Below are 19,027 nucleotides of genomic sequence, written 5' to 3'. Positions count from 1 at the left end.
GAGCCTCGTTCTAGAGCCAAGGGGAGTAGCTTTGCTACCACCATTGCAACAGTGGAAAGGAAAGTTGAATTTGGAACAAATTTAAAAGAGGGAAGGTCAGCTGGTATGAAGGCTTGTATGTTTTGTGGAGGTGAGCACACATTGAATCTGTGCCGCCAGTTGGAAAAGAGGGTGCATAATGAGAAGATTACTTTCTTAAAGGAACATGGTGTGTGTTTTGGCTGTTGAGCCGAGACTGTAGGAAGCGCCTCTCATGCGAAGTATGCAGTCTGAAGCACCCTACTGTACTCCACATTTATCCAAAAGAGAAAGAAATTAATTTAGTGCAACCCAAAGGAGAATCTGAGATCGTAGTGGGCAGTGCTCTGATCTCTGTTCAATCCAGTGGTCTCACTGGGGCCGGTGACCCAGACTGTACACTGTCCATAGTTCAAGTGAAACCTAGGAAAGGGCATAAGGTGTTGATTACCTATGCCTTCCTGGATCCTGGGAGCTCAGCGTCATTCTGCACAGAGCGGCTGATGAACAAGCTGAATGTCAGGGGACGAAGAACTGGTATTCTCCTTCGGACTATGGGTTAGAAGAAGGTCGTTGGAAGCCATATTGTTTCAGATTTGGAAGTGGCTGAATTAGACAGTGATTGTTTTTGTGAACTACCTGATATTTACACGCAGAAAAACATGCCAGTTCATCAAGGCAACATTCCTCGCCAGAAAGACCTCCAACGATGGCCACATCTGAAACAGGTCCAGATAAGGGAGATTGATTCAGATATTGACCTGCTGATAGGAACCAACGTCCCCAGAGCACTGGAGCCATGGCAAGTCGTTCGAAGCAAGGAGGGGGGCCCATACGCAGTCAAAACGATGCTGGGCTTGACTGTAAATGGACCTCTTAGAGGTGATGAAAGTAGAGAAACTATTTGTGGACAGCTAGATTTCACTGTCAATAAGATCTCTATTGCAAACCTCAACGATCTGTGGAAGCAGCAGCTAAAGGTAGATTTTTCTGAATGTAGTCAGGATGAGCAGATGGGGTTATCAAGAGAAGACTGTCAGTTCATGGAGTATGTTACAAAATCTGCTAAATTGGTGGATGGCCATTATAGTATTGGCTTACCAATAAAAAAGGATGTAAACATGCCAAACTAGAGGAGTTGCCGAACAGCGTGCTATGAGCCTCACAAGGATGTTTGAAAAGGATGCTCCATTTCATGCCGATTACACGGCATTTATGAATGACATAATCTCCAAGGGCTATGCAGAGAAGGTACCAACCGAGAATCTGGATCGGAGCGACGGCAGGGTATGGTATATACCACACCATGGTGTATATCACCCGAAGAAAGGAAAGATCAGGGTCGTATTTGACTGCGGAGCTACATTCCAGGGAACATCTTTGAACGTTCAGCTCCTACAGGGACCCGATCTTACCAGCATGCTAATTGGAGTCATGACCAGATTCAGAAAGGAGCCTGTTGTACTCATGGCAGACATCGAGGCTATGTTTCACCAAGTCAGAGTACCAGCTGAGGATTCGGATCTGTTGAGGTTTCTCTGGTGGCCGGATGGTGACCATAAGCAGAGCCTAGTGGAGCACAGAATGGTTGCGCATCTGTTCGGAGCCACATCTTCACCAAGTTGTGCAAGCTTTGCTCTCAGAAAGTGTGCGGAAGATAATTGGGAACAATTCAGCTCCAAAGTAATCGAAACAGTCCTGCACAATTTCTATGTAGATGATTGCCTTACATCAGTGGCTTCGCGGAGGAGGCGATAGCACTCTACCAAGACGTGAGGAGATGGCGGCGCGGTAGCACGCAGCAGCCACTCCGGATCCACAATGGTGCTATTTTTGTTAAAAAAGCCCGACTTTTGCAACACATGGACATCGGAGCAACCGGTGTTCGAGTCTACCATCGCCAGACACTACTGAAATATAAGACTCATGCAAAAACCAAGCTGCAGGATGACCTGCAGGAGGCGTTACGCGTACTCGGCTTGCTGCGGAGACCAGGTCTCCAGCCCTCGGCGTCGCCTGATGCCGGTGGCCGGGGGAGAGGACGTCGTAAGCGGTGTGCGAGAAAGCGGAAGCGCGGAAAGAGGGCGGGGGTCCATGCTAGGCTAAAAACAAACCCTAGCCGGCCGGCACTCCCGTCTATCCTGCTCTCAAATGTTTGCTCCCTGGACAATAAACTGGACTATATCCGACTCCAGCAGGCTACGCAGCGTGAGTTTAGAGACTGCTGCGTCTTTGTTTTCACGGAGACGTGGCTCAGCGACAGAGTTCCGGATGCCGCCATTCAGCTAGACGGGCTCGCCTCGTTTCGTGCCGACAGAAATACAGCTCTCTGCGGTAAGACTCGCGGTGGTGGCTTGTGTGTTTACATCAACACGGAATGGTGCAAGAACTCTATGCTAGTCTCTAGTTACTGTTCATCGCTGTTGGAGCTTGTGACTGTTAGATGCAGACCTTTTTATCTACCACGGGAATTCACCACTGTTTGCATAACCGGAGTTTACATTCCCCCAGCGCTAACGCTAAGGAAGCGCTCTGTGAACTGTATGGGGCTATGAGCGAACTGCAGAACGCTCACCCCGACGGACTGTTTATTGTCGCCGGAGATTTCAACCATGCAAATCTTAAGACAGTGCTCCCTAAATTCCATCAGTATGTGGACTTTGCAACGAGAGGGGCTGAACGCGCTTGATCTTGTTTACACAAACATCCCAGGCGCGCACCGGGCGGAGCCCCGCCCCCACCTCGGCTACTCAGACTACATCTCTGTTATGTTAATTCCAGCATACAGACCGCTCGTCAGACGCACAAAACCGCTTCAGAAGCAGGTGAAAACCTGGCCAGCAGGAGCCATCTCTGCTCTTCAGGACTGTTTTGAGTGTACTGACTGGCACATGTTCAGGGAGGCTGCAACATATGGCGATTCTACCAACTTGGAGGAATACACAGCATCAGTGACCAGCTACATCAGCAAGTGCATTGATGATGTCACTTTCTCCAAGACCATCACCACACGCTCCAACCAGAAGCCGTGGATGACTGCGGAGGTGCGCACGCTGCTGAGGTCCCGAGACTCCGCCTTCAGAGCAGGCGATAAGGCAGCCCTAAGAACAGCTAGGGCCAAACTGTCACGGGCAATCAGAGAGGCAAAGCGCGCACACGCCCAGAGAATCCACAGTCACTTCCAGGACAGCGGTGACACGCTGCGCATGTGGCAGGGCATCCAGGCCATCACCAACTACAGGACAACATCAGTTGCCTGTGACAAAGATGCCTCCCTTCCAGATGCGCTGAACGACTTCTACGCTCGGTTTAAAGTGCAGAACGACGTGATGGCGAGGAAGTCCACCCCTCCTCCCAACGACCAGGTGCTCTGTCTTACCACGGCAGATGTGAGAAACTCTACGTAGAGTCAACCCACGGAAGGCTGCTGCACCAGACAACATTCCTGGCAGAGTGCTCAGAGGATGTGCAGACCAGCTAGCAGATGTTCTTACCGACATCTTCAACATCTCTCTGAGCAGCGCCATCGTTCCAACGTGCTTCAAGGCCACCACCATCATCCCCATGCCAAAGAAGTCTTCAGTGTCCTGCCTCAACGACTACCGTCCCGTCGCACTTACACCCATCATCATGAAGTGCTTCGAGAGGCTTGTCATGAGGCAGATTAAGACCCAGCTGCCCCCTCACTAGACCCACTGCAGTTTGCGTATCGTTCAAACCGTTCAACGGACGATGCCATCACCACAACCCTCCATCTGGCCTTCACCCACCTAGACAATAAGGACTCATACGTTCGAATGCTGTTCATAGATTTCAGCTCAGCATTCAACACAATCATTCCCCAGCACCTGATTGGAAAGCTGAACCTGCTGGGCCTGGACACCTCCCTCTGCAACTGGATCCTGGACTTCCTGACTGGGAGACCTCAGTCAGTCCGGATCGGGAACAGCATCTCCACCAGCACCACACTGAGCACTGGGGCCCCCCAGGGCTGTGTGCTCAGTCCACTGCTGTTCACTCTGCTGACTCACGACTGTACAGCAATGCACAGCTCGAATCACATCATCAAGTTCGCCGATGACACGACCATTGTGGGTCTCATCAGCAAGAACAACGAGTCAGCATACAGAGAGGAGGTGCAGCAGCTGACGAACTGGTGTAGAGCCAACAACCTGTCCCTGAATGTCGACAAAACAAAAGAGATGGTTGTTGACTTTAGGAGAGCACAAGGTGAACACACTCCGCTGAACATCGACGGCTCCTCTGTGGAGATCATCAAAAGCACCAAATTCCTTGGTGTTCACTTGGCGGAGAGCCTCACCTGGTCCCTCAACACCAGCTCTATCACCAAGAAAGCCCAGCAGCGTCTCTACTTTCTTCGAAGGCTGAGGAAAGCACATCTCCCAACCCCCATCCTCACTACATTCTATAGAGGGACTATTGAGAGCATCCTGAGCAGCTGCATCACTGCCTGGTTTGGGACTTGCACCGTTTTGGACCACAAAGCCCTGCAGAGGATAGTGAGGACAGCTGAGAAGATCATCGGGGTCTCTCTTCCCTCCATCAAAGACATTTACAAAAAACACTGTATCCGCAAAGCAACCAGCATTGTGGACGACCCCACACACCCCTCACACAAACTCTTTACACTCCTCCCGTCTGGCAAGAGGTACCGAAGCATTCGGGCCCTCATGGCCAGACTGTGTAACAGCTTCTTCCCCCAAGCCATCAGACTCCTCAATACTCAGAGACTGGTTTGACACACATGTGTCCTGAGTTGCACTTTAATTACTGTCACTTTATAACTGTCTGCTACCTCAATAACTGCTATGTGCATAGAACATTATCTCATAGTATGTTATGTTTACATTTTTAGAAACTGTCATCTTTTTGCACTACTGAGTACTGGTCGGCTCTGCACTGTCTATTGTCCTGTTCGTTGTCAGAAATTTGTTGTACTGTCCTGTACTTTTTGCACATGTTTGCACGTGCACTTTATATAGGTATATGTAGGTTTTTTTATATAGGTATTTTATTTCGTTGTGTTGTCTCATGTGGTCCTGTGTTGGTCCTTTGTTGTTTTTATGTAGCACCATGGTCCTGGAGGAACGTTGTCTCGTTTTGCTGTGTACTGTACTAACTGTATATGGTTGAAACGACAATAAAAACCACTTGACTTGATTTGACTTGACCTTTGTGCCCTTTGTTCGAAAGGGGGCTTTCAACTCATGAAGTGGATCAGCAACAGACGTGCAGTGCTGGCAGCTATACCTGCAACAGAGAGAGCAAAAGAGGTTAAGGATTTGGATTTGGACAATGACACACTTCCTGTAGAAAGAGCATTGGGCGTACAGTGGTGTGTTCAGTCCGACACTTTTAAGTTCAAAGTCCTCATCCAAGATCGACCCTTAACCAGAAGAGGGATCCTCTCCACGGTCAGTTCAATCTATGACCCCTTAGGAATATTGGCACCTGTGGTCTTATATGCCAAAAGGATCCTTCAAGACTTGTGCAGAAAGGACCTTGGTTGGGATGACATTATACCAGACTTGTCCGCACAGGAGTGGAGAAGTTGGCTGAAAGAGCTCTGGCAGCTTGAAAAGTTTGAAGTTGACAGATGCCTAAAACCAATAGATTTTGGGGAAGTGATTTCTGCTCAGTTACATCATTTTGCAGATGCATGTGAGAGCGGCTATGGAACAGTGACTTACCTGTTATTAAACAACATAGACAGACAAGTTCACTGTGCTTTCATAATGGGTAAAGCCAGAGTGGCTCCATTAAAACCAATCACCATGCCTCATATGGAGTTGACGGCTGCCATGGTTGCAGGTCGAATGGATGAGCTGTGGAGGAAGGAGCTGCAGATGCAACTTCAGGACTCAATTTTTTGGACTGATAGTACTTCCGTACTGAAGTACATCAGCAATGAAACTTTAAGGTTTCGTACCTTTGTAGCCAACCGGGTTTCAAAGATACTGAGTGTATCAAATCCATCTCGGTGGAGATATGTTAACACCACAAGCAATCCTGCTGAGTTAGCCTCCAGGGGAGTAAAGGTGACATCACTTCTGAGAGATAACACATGGGTGTCTGGACCTCAGTTCCTTGTTGGGCCTGAAGAGGGGTGGCCTGAAAACCCTGATAGCTCTGTGAGAATCCCGCCAGATGATCCTGAGGTCAAGATGGGTTTGATTGTGAATGCCGTGCAGGCTGAAGAGAGGATTGATGCAGTGACTCACTTGATTAATTACTTCTCCTCTTGGATCCGTCTGAAGAAGATGGTTGGTTGGATCCTTAAGCTGAAGAGTCTACAACTGTACTTCAGTCAGAAGAGGAAGCAACTGAGCATGACTCTTGCTCATTCTGGCTTGGATAAGGACCAACAGGGAAAAGAAATAGAAAAGGAGATGCAGAGTATCAAGGCTCAGACTGGCAGTGGTCTTCTTTCAGTTGAGGAACTCGGAAGAGCTGAGATGGAGATTATTAAGTTTGGTCAGAGGAGGTTTCCAGGAGAATTCACCAGCTTGCAAAAGGGAGGAAGTGTGAAAAGGACTAGTCACATTTACAAGCTCAACCCAAAACTTGAAGATAGTATTCTGAGAGTTGGAGGACGACTTAGCAGAGCAGCTATGCCAGAAGAATCTAAGCATCCTGCCATATTGGCAAAAGATTTGCACATTTCTGACATAATTCTTAAGCACATACATCAAGAGGTTTGACACAGTGGTTGTAACCACATGCTAGCTAGCCTACGCCAAAGATATTGGATCCCTGGAGCTAGTGTGGCTATAAGGAAAACCCTGTCTAAATGTATCGTCTGTCGACGACTGCATGCAGCTCCAGGGCAACAGCAGATGGCAGATTTACCTCGGGACAGAGTTTCTCGGGTTGGAGTTGACTACTTCGGACCTTTTGAAGTTAAGCGAGGGAGGAGTACATTGAAGAGGTATGGGGTTCTCTCCACATGCCTTTCCGTAAGAGCGATCCACATCGAAGTTGCATCGTCTTTGGACACAGACTCCTTTATTAATGCTCTTCGACGCTTTATAGCAAGACGTGGACAAGTATCGGAACTGCGCTCAGACAATGGAACCAACTATGTCGGTGCAGAGAGAGAATTGAGAGAGGCAATGGAAGGTTGGAATCTTGCTCTAATCAACAACACCCTCCTTCAGAAAGGAATTAAGTGGGTTTTCAACCCCCCCCCCCCCCCCAATAGCCATCCTATTACCAAGGCATCCACTGATCCCAATGACTTGGAACCACTAACCCCCAACCATCTGTTACAGCTCAAAATCATGCCATCGTTGCCATCGGGTCAGTTCAAAAAGGAGGACATGTACGCTCGTCGCAGATGGAAACACGTTCAGTACATATCTGACTTGTTTTGAATACTTGCCTCTTCTTCAGGAGCGTCAGAAGTGGTCTGGTGTCAAGCGCAACTTCCTTACTGGAGATATTGTACTCATAGTTGACGACTCAGCACCTCGTAACTCATGGCTTATAGGAAGGATTGTGCAAACTATCTCTGACAGAAGAGGACTTGTTCGCCAAGTGCGAATTAAGACGAAGACCAGTTATTTGGACAGGCCTATTACCAAGATTTGCCTTCTACAGGAAGCAGAGGAGCCATGAGGATATCCAGCTGACCTTTGAACTTCTTAGACTTTGACTTTAACCATGACACTTTCAAACAGACTGCCTTATCCTGAAAAAAATATATGTTGTTGATCTCCTACATAATGTGCAGTTGTATAATTATTGTGTTAAAATAATTAGGGGCCGGAATGTAGGAGCCACCTGTAAGTCTCCCATGTGTTCTAGGTTTATGGTCTCATTCATAAACTTCACTGCACTCAGATTGTGGGTGGTGGGCGTGTCCACCGGGGTTTGGGCGGAAGTGACAGTGGTCTATTTGTTTGCTTCACCTGTTCACCTGGGTTGTTTTTTGGTTTGGACGGAGAGAGGGGGTGAGCCTGGGAGCGAACACTTTCTGTTGACCGCACTCTCGCACTCACGCACTGGCGCACTTTCACAGCAATCTCTATGACGTGGTAACTGCAGTGCCAGTTGTACTTTTAAGTGTTGAAGTGAAATAAATGCTGGAAGTCAGACAGTTGAGTGGAAATTAGTTTTTGCGCGTCGCAGTGTTTTCAGTCTCTCAGTGTTTAGTCCCTTGCGGCTGCAACTTTTGTTTTTGCGTTGTCTACAGCCGCTACATAACAGTCAACACACAATGCACAGGGGCATCTCGGCACACTATAGCAGAAGGAAAAAACATTTCCATTTATCAAGCACTGAAACTTTGCTTGTTGCAGAACAATCTGAAATAATGTTAAATATTGTAACGGTCACCTCTTTGCAACCTGAAATTGTTCAGGATATTAAATCTTTGACACCTGCACTAAAAACAATCTAGGCAGCGCAACAAATGAAACAGAACGCAGGTGTCTCGGCATGCATTTTTTAAACCTGAAGCTCTTATTAACTTGACAAAGTGTCTAAAAATGTGCTGGTCCTGTGTGAGTCACTGAAGAAACAGCATGACAATGAAAAAAAAGCAGACACATCATGATCTGTTTGAATGGTCCCTAACTCATCCATTTGCACAAACCTGTGAGTGAGAGCGCGTGTATGAAACAAGTTCAGATGGCCTATATATTTTTTCATAAATTACAAACGTGAGCCTTACTTGAAAAACGGAATCGTCCAGACCAGCGCTGACAACAGCATATTCGGGTGTGTACCCAGAACAATATGTCACCCCTCAAGCAGTTTTTGCAGAGCTTTCATACCGGGGTGGGGGCCCCCTTACCTCCGGGACCCCACACAATTGCGTGGCTTGCATGGTGGTTAAAACCGCTACTGATGACAGAGGCAGCAGCTGAATGAAAGAGAATTGCTTCTCCCTTTCAGAGTTGTAACTTGACACTGGATCTTTTAAAAGCCCCATGAGATTTGTATCAAGTGGTCACAGATGTCAGTCTAGTGCTTGAATATATAAAAAAAAAATCAAAAATAGTCCAGATGGGTCCCCTTAGGTGTTGTTAGGAATAGTTAGCCACGGAACGCCTGCTCTCTTTACTTAGGGATGCCGTATGGGTGGGATGACGTATGTTGTGGAATGTGTAAATACAAAAGCAATGTGTTGTGACGTCATTAACACAGAGATTTCAAAACGAGACATTTCAGCAGGGTGGCAACTATAAATGCTCTTTTTAGACTAGGAAGGAAGTTATGAGTTCTGAAATTTCCAGTATGGTTTTATTGTACAGCTACCTCTTATATGTCTAAATTAGGGATGCACTGATCCGATACCTGGATTGGTATCGGCTCTGATACTGAAGCTTTTAGACGGATTGTGTATCGGTCCGACGAGCCCAATCCAAATCCGATACTATGCGTTAGTCATGATCGTTACTGTCAAGGTCAGAAAATGACATAAAAGAACCATAAAAACACAATTTAAGTAGTTAATATGACTCGTTTTTGTTCAAAGCCACTTGAAGACATGCAATAGCTCTGTGAATCACAAAAGGCTGTGTTTAGTAAGTAAATATATCAAATGCTACTCACAAATAACATCTCAGATGTAGATGCTCAATAGTTCGGTTCATATTAATATGCATTTAGAACGGCACCGGAGGAGCATTTTACCAGAATTTGAATAAGAAGCGAATTAAACTACTGTGAATTTGCCTACAAACAGACACAGGACTTCCTGGAGAGTTTAAAATGTAAAAATAAAAGCTTGAGGGTTTAAAAGTTAAAGGTGCTCGATTGAGATATATTTCTGTATATTACTATTATAATATATTATTATTTGTTTACAAATTATAATGATATTTAAGTTGAATGCAGTTTTTTTTTTTTAGAGGCATTGTCCTTGTTTTTCATGTGTTTTTCTTATACATGTATATAATAATAGCTTCATTATAATATTATTCATGTTTTGTTTACATCCAAAAGGCACAGTTAATTTTGCTTTTCTCTTGATTTCACATATGTGACTTTAAGGTAATCCAAAAGTAATAAAGTAATTATTACATCACATTAGTTTACTGATTATACATGACTTTTTCATGCGGGTAATTGGATTAGGTTACTGATTTAAATTTAAATTTTAAATTTAAGTAATCAGTATTTGTAACGGATTACATTTAAATGTAACTTGCCTACCCTGTCCATGTATTATTATATGTGATAACAGACAAATCATATAGAACAGTGAAATCAATAACAACAACTTCTCCATCTTTTCTGCACTCAACTCTCACAGGGGACAGTCTTTTCACTTCTATTGGTAGTTGCTGTGTGATATAGCTATGCACTTGGATAAAGTTTGTTGTGACTCTTGACACACCCACATTCTTCTGCCAATGGTTACTGCCGCTCGTGTCACCAGAAGTCGCCAGCTCTCATTGAACATGTTCTCCTGTTGCTTTGTGGCAACAGGAGAAAAATATTGATTCTTTATGTTAGATAGAACATTGATACTTTATAAGATCATGAGGTGAAATCAATCATGGGTCAAAGATATCACAAGCCCAGTGGGACTCCGGTTTGAAAATTCTCTTTATTTTAAGAGCAGAGAGGTGTGCTCTCTTTCTTTCTACATCTTTCTCGTTCTCCAGTGAGGAACAGCTGAAGGTTTGTACTTTATCGAAACACATGTGACGCTTTATTCAATTTGCCGAATCTGCTCACGTGCAGTCGTTGTGGCCGAATGATTAATGTATGGTGAATATGATTTCGTCTGGCTGACAGTGATGATCGGATGGTGGTCGTTAGCAGGTCTGAGAGGTCCTGGCCCTAAGTGAATAGTCCCATTCTGGCTCGTGTGCTACACACCACTCTGAGCGGTGAACGTTCCTTAGCACCATGAGGATCTGTATGCAGGCGTGTGCGCCGACATGGTTTTCTAGCTTCTGCAGTGCAGCTGACTGCTGTAAATATTAGCTTTTCAAATGAACGTGGCCACCCTCAGATATTCAAAGGCAGAAATTGAGAAGCGTGTTTTTTTATTTAGTTGTCTGGCACCCTTTTCTAAACCAGCAGCAGACAGCTTGGTTACGTTCAACAAACATACGGTAAGCAGTGTATTCAGCCTGCATGTTCTAGTGCTGGTGGTTTTGGACTGGGGTGAAGGGGTCTGTGAGACCAGTTTCACAAGGGCATTGGGTTCAGCTCAATTACACAAATATAAACAAATACTCAGTGAAGAGATTCAAAACTAACAAGCTAATAAACCTGCCCCCTCCCAATGGCACATCATAAATTGACCCTCAGAGGTCCAAAACCTGCCTCTGTGTTTGTGTGTGAGTGTATTTATGATATTTGTGTGTGAGTGCGACAGAAGGAGAATTCAAGAGTTTTGCTTCTCTGTGCATGTGCTTCTGAGTGTGCTTTTGTGCTTGAATGTGTGCATATTCTAAATTTGACTGCTTCTGTGTCTGCCCATTTTTTTTAGCCCATACATTCTACTGAAGTTGACAACTTCATTTTAGTGTTTATTTTTTGCCTGTTTGCCAGTTTATTGATAAGCAATTTTGAGAGAGGGGTCACTGTGATATTGTCCATTAAAACTTGTTCCTGGATCATTGTCTTTTGTTGGACTTGGAGCAACTTTCCTATCAAAGAAACAAAGTCCTAACATCATCCTTATCCTTAACCCAAGCCTATGTCTAAAATCAGAGATAAATAAATGGTTGTTAAGAATTATGTACAAGCCCCTCCTAACCCAAGCCCTATGCCTAACCCTAAACCTACCCTTTTCCTGATCCACGAAATCCGATTGGTTGATGAGAATGATGTTTCAGGACCAACAAGGGTTTCCTACTTGCAAACTCATGGTCAACGTGTGGGAGGAGACAGGAAACGTTGCCACCGTGCTACGTGACGGAGCATGAGCACTACATGTCATGCCACGTCTTCGATGAAGTGAATAACTTTGAAGTCCTTGTATCTATGTGTATCTGTCATTTTGTGCTGGGCCCTCATGCTGAGGTTTACCAGGATCCTCCAGTGTGGTGCAGGGCATGTGCATGTACATCTGAGCGTGTGTACGTCCAGGAAGGGCTCAGTAATCCAGTGCCACCACAGGCATTCTGAAAGTGAGGAGCCCCTGAAGAGTTGTGGAGAGCACTGTCACTTTTTCCACCCCAGCAGGGTGGAGAAGAGAGGAAAGATGGAAGAGCAGGAGAGAGGGAAAGAGCCTCGATGGTTTCAGCGGTTAGAAAGAGAGAAAAAAGAAGCTGTCCACTTGTTGTGTTGTTGGTACTTGAACCTCAACTTGCTTGCCACGAGGCATGACGAAGGGATGAACCATCGCTGCTATTCCTTTTTTTTTTTTTTCTCCTTTTTTGTCGTAATTGAGGGTCAGGATGAAGAGATGGAGTTTGGATGTACTAGCTCAACTGGCATGCTCTACTGGGATATCCCAAAAATCCCCTCTTCAACAGGAAGCTTAGAAAAATTGACAGTTCACAGGCTACAGCATTAACTGAAGCAAAAGGGATGCACCGACTTGAGCAGAGGCTTGAACGGTGTGGTTTCCAGAGCTGAGTGAGCACTAGATTCCACGTGTAGTGAAGCTCTCTTTCACTAGAGTATTGCAAAGTGGGTAGGGCAGATGGTGAGAAAATGTGTTAAGATATCAATGCAGCTTAGGTGTGTATTAAGTTCACTCAGAAAGGATACCTTTAAAGGTGCTCTAAGTGAATTTTTCATGGAAAGGTATGTAAATTAAAATGTCATACTCCCTGAAAGATATTAATGAAATAAGTGTCATGAGATATCTCACCAGTCTCTATGACAGCTCCAGACTCAATACTGTAAACTTAATGTGTCCGTGGTCCGCGGTCTCTAATGCTTTCTGCCTGTTAATCATTTTGCACGTTCTCATATTATTGTAGTTGCAGCAAATTATTTCTATTTTTGCTATGTTGTTCATAACAGTTGTCAGTTGAGGGCGCTACTTTGCTGCTGTTGTTTTTGTCAACCGTTTCTGCTTGATATCTATCTCAATAAAGCTCATTTTTTTATCTTTGGAGTGCGAGGTTTTGGAACGACGGCTCAGCTTGTGTAAATTCTAGAATGGCTAATATTGCTTACAGAACTTTTAATGTCTTAATTTGACACCTGCCAATTGCGAGGGAAATGAGAAAATGTTCTGCCATAAATGATTCTTAATGGCCATGAAACTGTCATTTAAATGAAACTAAATAATTTTTTATTAGAATGTATACTATACATGTTTTTTCATAGTAGAAAAAATATTGCCTACTGTTTGTCAGTAATATTAATGACAAATCATTGTGTCATATTTTGCAATAAATGTAAAATAGATTGTTTCTGTACTTATCAACAACCTAAAATCAATAGGCTTATATATTACCATTTAGTTTGTGCCCTTGTGAAAAACGGTAAATATACAGACTTGTACCTTTTGTCTTTTTGCCTCAAAACATTTTTTGGGATCAAAAACATATTTTTTTTTAATCCCCCTTTTATGGGGGATTTTATGAAAAGTCTATGGAAAGAATTAATGGGAAAAATACTGCCTGAACCCAGATGGCTGAAAAAGTGAGTGGGCACTGTTGCACTCTGTTAAGACATTGTCATTCCTTTCCACACAAATTTGCCTTCTTTCTTTGTAAATTAGGCTCATTAAAGATTGGGGTTTATTTAACTCTGTTTTCCAAGTGCAATAAACTTCACACTAGAAAACGTAATTTTTTTTAAAGTGATTTTTTACATTTATTTACATGTTCTATCCATCATGGCGGCAGTAATTAATCAAATAATGATCAAATGATGTAGAAGAGCATTATAACCTGTCATATATCCAGATGCACCATGTAGTCATGTGCGCTTGGGCATGTTAAAGAGATGATTCAGGTGTCTGGATCACGGCACTGGAGTGATGCTGTATAGTCCCAGCAAAGTGTGTTCGATTACAGTGGTCTGCTGTATCCTCTGCTATATAGCACTCAGAACTAGGGCTGAGTGATAAAACGATATCAATATTTATCAAAACGAAATAATTTTCGATATTGAAGTTACACTATTGAGTAATTTTTTATATTTAGCCTATTTTCTGCATCTAGACGATCAAATCAGGTACGTGTCGCTAAAAACTCAAGCATTTCTGCAAAGTTTTACAAACACAACTAGATAAATGAATCACTGTCATAAAATCAGCTGGATTGCAGACAGCCCTGCTGTCATGGAAACCGGCAAAGAGGCCTAGTAGCCGCTAGCTAGCATTTAGCTATCCGGCTAATTTAATACTGTTGTGTACTGAACAAGACAGTGCTGACAATGCAATACAGCTATTGACCTAACACAAAAACATCTATGACATCAACACTGTTGCTGTTTATTTATGTACTGTTTAGTTAAACATTTTTCATGTTCCATAGCACTTTCAAAGGCAAGAAAGTGATGGCCAGTTGGCAGTTCAGCTTTTGATGCATTACTGCCACCTACTGAGCTGTAGTGTTGAGCATCACAAGAAAGTCTTTCACAGTTCTGTTAGTCGGCAGCTGAAGATGATGAAATTGGCTAAATTTAACCAAAAAGAGGTCACACACCTTATGTAGGATTAAATCCTAAACTGAGCATTACTTAAAGGTAGATTACCCTCTGGAGTATACATGTAAACAAAATGTTATGCTTAATTCATTCCCAATAATCATATGAAATGTATTGTGATAAATATCGATATTGAGTGATATGAAAAAATATTGTGATAATTTAGCCATATCGCCCAACCCTACTCAGAACCACCCCACAAGATCCGAATCACACCGTGCAAATTGCGTTCAGCACAGGTTTTGTAGTGCACTGTTGCCTCATTTTCATAATCCCGTTAGTGAATAGGGTACTAAGCCAGCACAGACAGTGGGTGCAAATAAGCTGTGCTTTTACTGGCTGCTGTTCATTCTTAGTGAATTCCTTCCCAGTCTCTCTGTGAAAATGCAGAATTTGGTGAAAGACAAACAATTCTGTCCCTCAAATTTGTTTGTTTTGGTGGATCTGTTGTTAATGCTAAGAATACATTCCTCATATGTGTCTACACATGGAGATCTAGAGGGCAAAAACACTTGGACATCCTAGATAAACTTCTGATGGTAAATTTTCAACTGAGTTTAAAGATGTCAGTAGATGCGCAAGTATCTCCTTTAATTTTAAACACTTGTTTCACTTACATCGGTGAGGGTTACAATTAAATTTAAACTGTACTGTATTTTATGTTACCGTTCCTTGTAATGTTTCCTATCACTGACAGCTAAGTCAGTTTTATTTTCTTGCCAAAGCAAGAATAATTTTCTTACTCAAATTTGTCGCTTGCCCAGTGTTAATTTTGGACTATGTGGTAACTGTATCTTTGTAAACCTCCTTTATTCACTGTTTTATCCATCTGTTCACTATGCATCCCTCTGTTCACTATGCATCCCTCTGTTCACTATGCATCCCTCTGTTCACTATGCATCCCTCTGTTCAATGTGTACCTGGAGAAGTGAGTCTGAATGTACCTCTCAGAATTTATCTCTCTCTCTCTGCTCTTTAAATCTCTTTCCCCCGGCCAGCTCTCTTCCTCTCATTTTAATGTAGTTGTTAACAGCTTGTGGTGGAGCGGTTTGTGTGGCTTTGGTGTCAGTACGCTCACAGGCTGTTGGGTACTGCTGAACTCTGAACGAAGGAGTGTAGAAACAGTCCAGTTCCTCTGGTGAAAGACCTTTCCTCCCTTAACTAATCAATTTCTCTCTATTGCATATGCGCTCTCTTTCCTGAGCATTTTTCATTGGAAGGTTGTCTGAGAAGCGTTGAGGGAAGCTTGTGATGGATTCAAGGGATTTTAGGCTATTTTAGAGTGTTTTAATCAGAGAATTTCTGAAGTTTTCACATTCAGCCAGTTACAGTATCTGCATCAATTATCAAAATACTGTCTATAATGTCTATAATGTTGTAATATCAAGCTGTGTAAACCATGTAATGCTACATCTAGTCAAGCAACAGTATTAACAAGGAAAACAGAGCCACTCACCGGCATCCTGACTGGCTGTTCATTTGAATAATTACATGAAACGTTTGAAGGAATATTTACTTAATTGAAAATACTTGGTTACATGCCATTGTTTTAATTTAATTGGTTAATATTTTAATTGTAACCATATTAAACATATTCCTATAATATATATTCATATTTATCTTTTAAATAAAGAGTTAAATTTGTTCAACAGCATGTGGTATCGAAATTTGAATGAAGAATCTTTCAATTTCGCTGTTATCGACTACCCTGCTTTGACGGTCAAGTTTTATGAGTGTTTTGTCTCGTGGTGTGTTTGTTTAGTCTCTGTTGGATCAGACTGAGTTGAGGCAGTAAAGCACTGTTTGTTTTCACACTGTAGCCCCTATGTTGAATACTGCTGTGTTTCTATTCTCTGATCTCTCTCTCTCTCTCTCCGTCTTTCACTTTGTGTTGTTTCACACTCTCTCTTTCTGTCTCCGTAGGAGTCGGAAGATTCAGATCCGGAACATTCCTCCACATCTACAGTGGGAGGTGAGTGTGTAACTGCTCAGGCAGAGAGAGCAGTGTGCGTGTGTGGTCAGGATTCTGTCTGTATCCTCTGGGCTGCAACTACATTACAGTATGCCCCGCCCATATACACACATCCACTCCCTCTGCAACGACATCCATGTGGATCTGTCTGGAGAGTATTCAGCCCTGATCGCCCCAATTGTAAATCCTGATTACAATCACAGCGCTGACCCACTTGCACGTTTTCTCTGTTTAATTCCGCTCTCACACACTTGTTCCTCGGTGTTCTGCAGTGTGCTCTTGGATGTAAATTGACATTTATTTATTCTATAATTAAATTAAATAATAATTGATCAAATTTACTAGTCTTAAATATTTTTTAACGGCTATGAAACGGTGTTTTCCATTATTTCTATTAATTAAATATATGGGTGATTCTTCATTTAAATATACTTTTGAGAGGGTGGCTGGGTAGCTTAATGAGTATTGACACTGACTACAACCCCTGGAGTCATGACCCCAGCCAGGTCTCCTAAGCAACCAAATTGCCCCGGTTGCTAGGGAGGGTAGAGTCACATGGGGTAACCTCCTCATGGTCGTGATTAGTGGTTCCCACTCTCAATGGGGTGCAAATATATAGTTTTAAGAGCACATCGAACTGAACTCAGACGTCTGTCACTCAGGGCACCAGATAGACAGAGTTTGTGAGTATGGAGCACAGAACCACATGTGTAATACACTGATACCGTTTACATGTATTTAATAAAGCACTACACACTACAGACAAAACAGCCTTGCACATAAGTGCAGAACAGCAGGCAGCACGTTGAGACTATTTATTGAATTAAATCGCAGCCCTCACAATTTGAAAATCGCAGTGGATCATATTGTGATTTGGTTTTATTTTGGTAAGTAGTTCAGCCATAACATATTGATATAGGATTGGAGGAGATGATCCACTACACAGCTGCTGCAGAGCAAGTATGGACACTTCTTACTGTTAGAACATACACAGACATACTGAGTTAAACATGTGGACATGCTGCTGCTGCACAATTAGACATAAATACAATCCCCTAACAAAGCAGTCAAGCTGCACAAACACATAACACAACCCCTGAAACAAGTAGATCTACCGCCAATAATGTGTACTGCTGCTGCTCCAAAGTACCATTTGCACTGAGTGAATGCTAGCTAGGTGTGCCTTGGCCTACTTGGCCAAATGACCTGACTCATAATGTGTATCTGGACCATGAAATCCCAGAGCTTATTTATCTAATGAGTTAGACCAGCTATGTGTGGATTTATTTAAATAAATGACCTTAAGATATTGATGGGTGCCAGTGCCTGATTTGGCTACGGCTTACCTTGATAAAGGTGCACTTCTATATGTCACGGCTAAATCAGACCTTACTGATAGAAGAAAAAAACCCAGAAACCACCTGATGCAGCATGCTACCTTGAAACTGGCTTCCAAACTGAGTACATTTGAATGTTATGCAAAAAAAGTATGCAAATTAATTGGCTACCCGATTACAAGTCAAAGGACCTATATCTTACACAATGTGAGCTGATTGGCTTGATATATCACATGTGTAGTTAGTCATTTTTTTCTGGTGAACTAGCTAGTTCAGCACCGTTCAGCACCAACCAGCACAAATCAGCATAAGCCAACCTTTAGCAGCATGGAAATTCTTGCTAGTCTAGGCTGTTTTTTTTTTTTTTTTCATCAGGAATAGGAATATAAATGAGTTGCTGTTAGTGTGTGTATTGATGTGTGTTTGTATACCTTATTCTAATCTTCTCATTGCAGGTTTTGGATGGCCTTTTAGCACAATATGGCACTGTAGAAAATGTGGAACAAGGTAAGAGCCGTGTTCTGCATTGTCAGAACTTTTTATAGTTTTTATATCCTGTTTATGAAAAAATAAAGAGCCTTTTCTTTTGGGGAAAGAGGAGACATTGTCATATAACACATGCGTGGATGTAACCATGTGGTTGTATCTAAATTACCAACAGACTCTGGACTACAAAGACAATGTTTGCATTTAGATCACGTTTTCCATACTTAAATAACGTCAACACATGCTACCGAAGGAGACGTCTCAGCTTTGAGGTTCAGTAATTCCGAGAGAGAGAGAGAGAGAGAGAGAGAGAGAGAGAGACAAGTGGGAAAACATACGGGCTCTTGGGAGAGTGTGTGAATGGGAGGAAGTCACAGACAGACAGTACGTGTGAGACTGACACAGAGAGAGAGGGATGAACTCTCTGCTCTGGCTGGAATGAGCAGTGTAGTAAAGCAGCGGTGTGTGTGGATTGAAGTGGGAGAGTGTGGCAAAGCTCCAGCTGTAATGTGTGTGTTTTCAGTGAGGTGCGGCGTGGTAATAGGGAGGTAAACGTAGGCGCCTGTGGTCTTTTTCTATTTCTCACTCACTCACTCACTCACTCTCTCACTCACTC

At 43.2% G+C, this 19,027-nt stretch overlaps 1 protein-coding gene across 1 annotated transcript in view; it reads left to right on the top strand.

Moving 5' to 3' along the window:
• igf2bp2a (insulin-like growth factor 2 mRNA binding protein 2a) overlaps positions 1-19,027 on the top strand; it is an 84,931-nt gene that overhangs the window by 46,785 nt on the left and 19,119 nt on the right. Inside the window, exons 3-4 of the mRNA XM_052142699.1 lie at positions 16,540-16,588; positions 18,381-18,432. Of these exons, the coding sequence (XP_051998659.1) occupies positions 16,540-16,588; positions 18,381-18,432 (101 nt within the window). The remainder of the gene's footprint in view (positions 1-16,539; positions 16,589-18,380; positions 18,433-19,027) is intronic.

The sequence above is a fragment of the Xyrauchen texanus genome, chromosome 14, assembly GCF_025860055.1.
Source record: "Xyrauchen texanus isolate HMW12.3.18 chromosome 14, RBS_HiC_50CHRs, whole genome shotgun sequence".
NCBI lineage: Eukaryota > Metazoa > Chordata > Actinopteri > Cypriniformes > Catostomidae > Xyrauchen > Xyrauchen texanus.
This window is presented reverse-complemented; position numbering and strand designations above follow the sequence as displayed.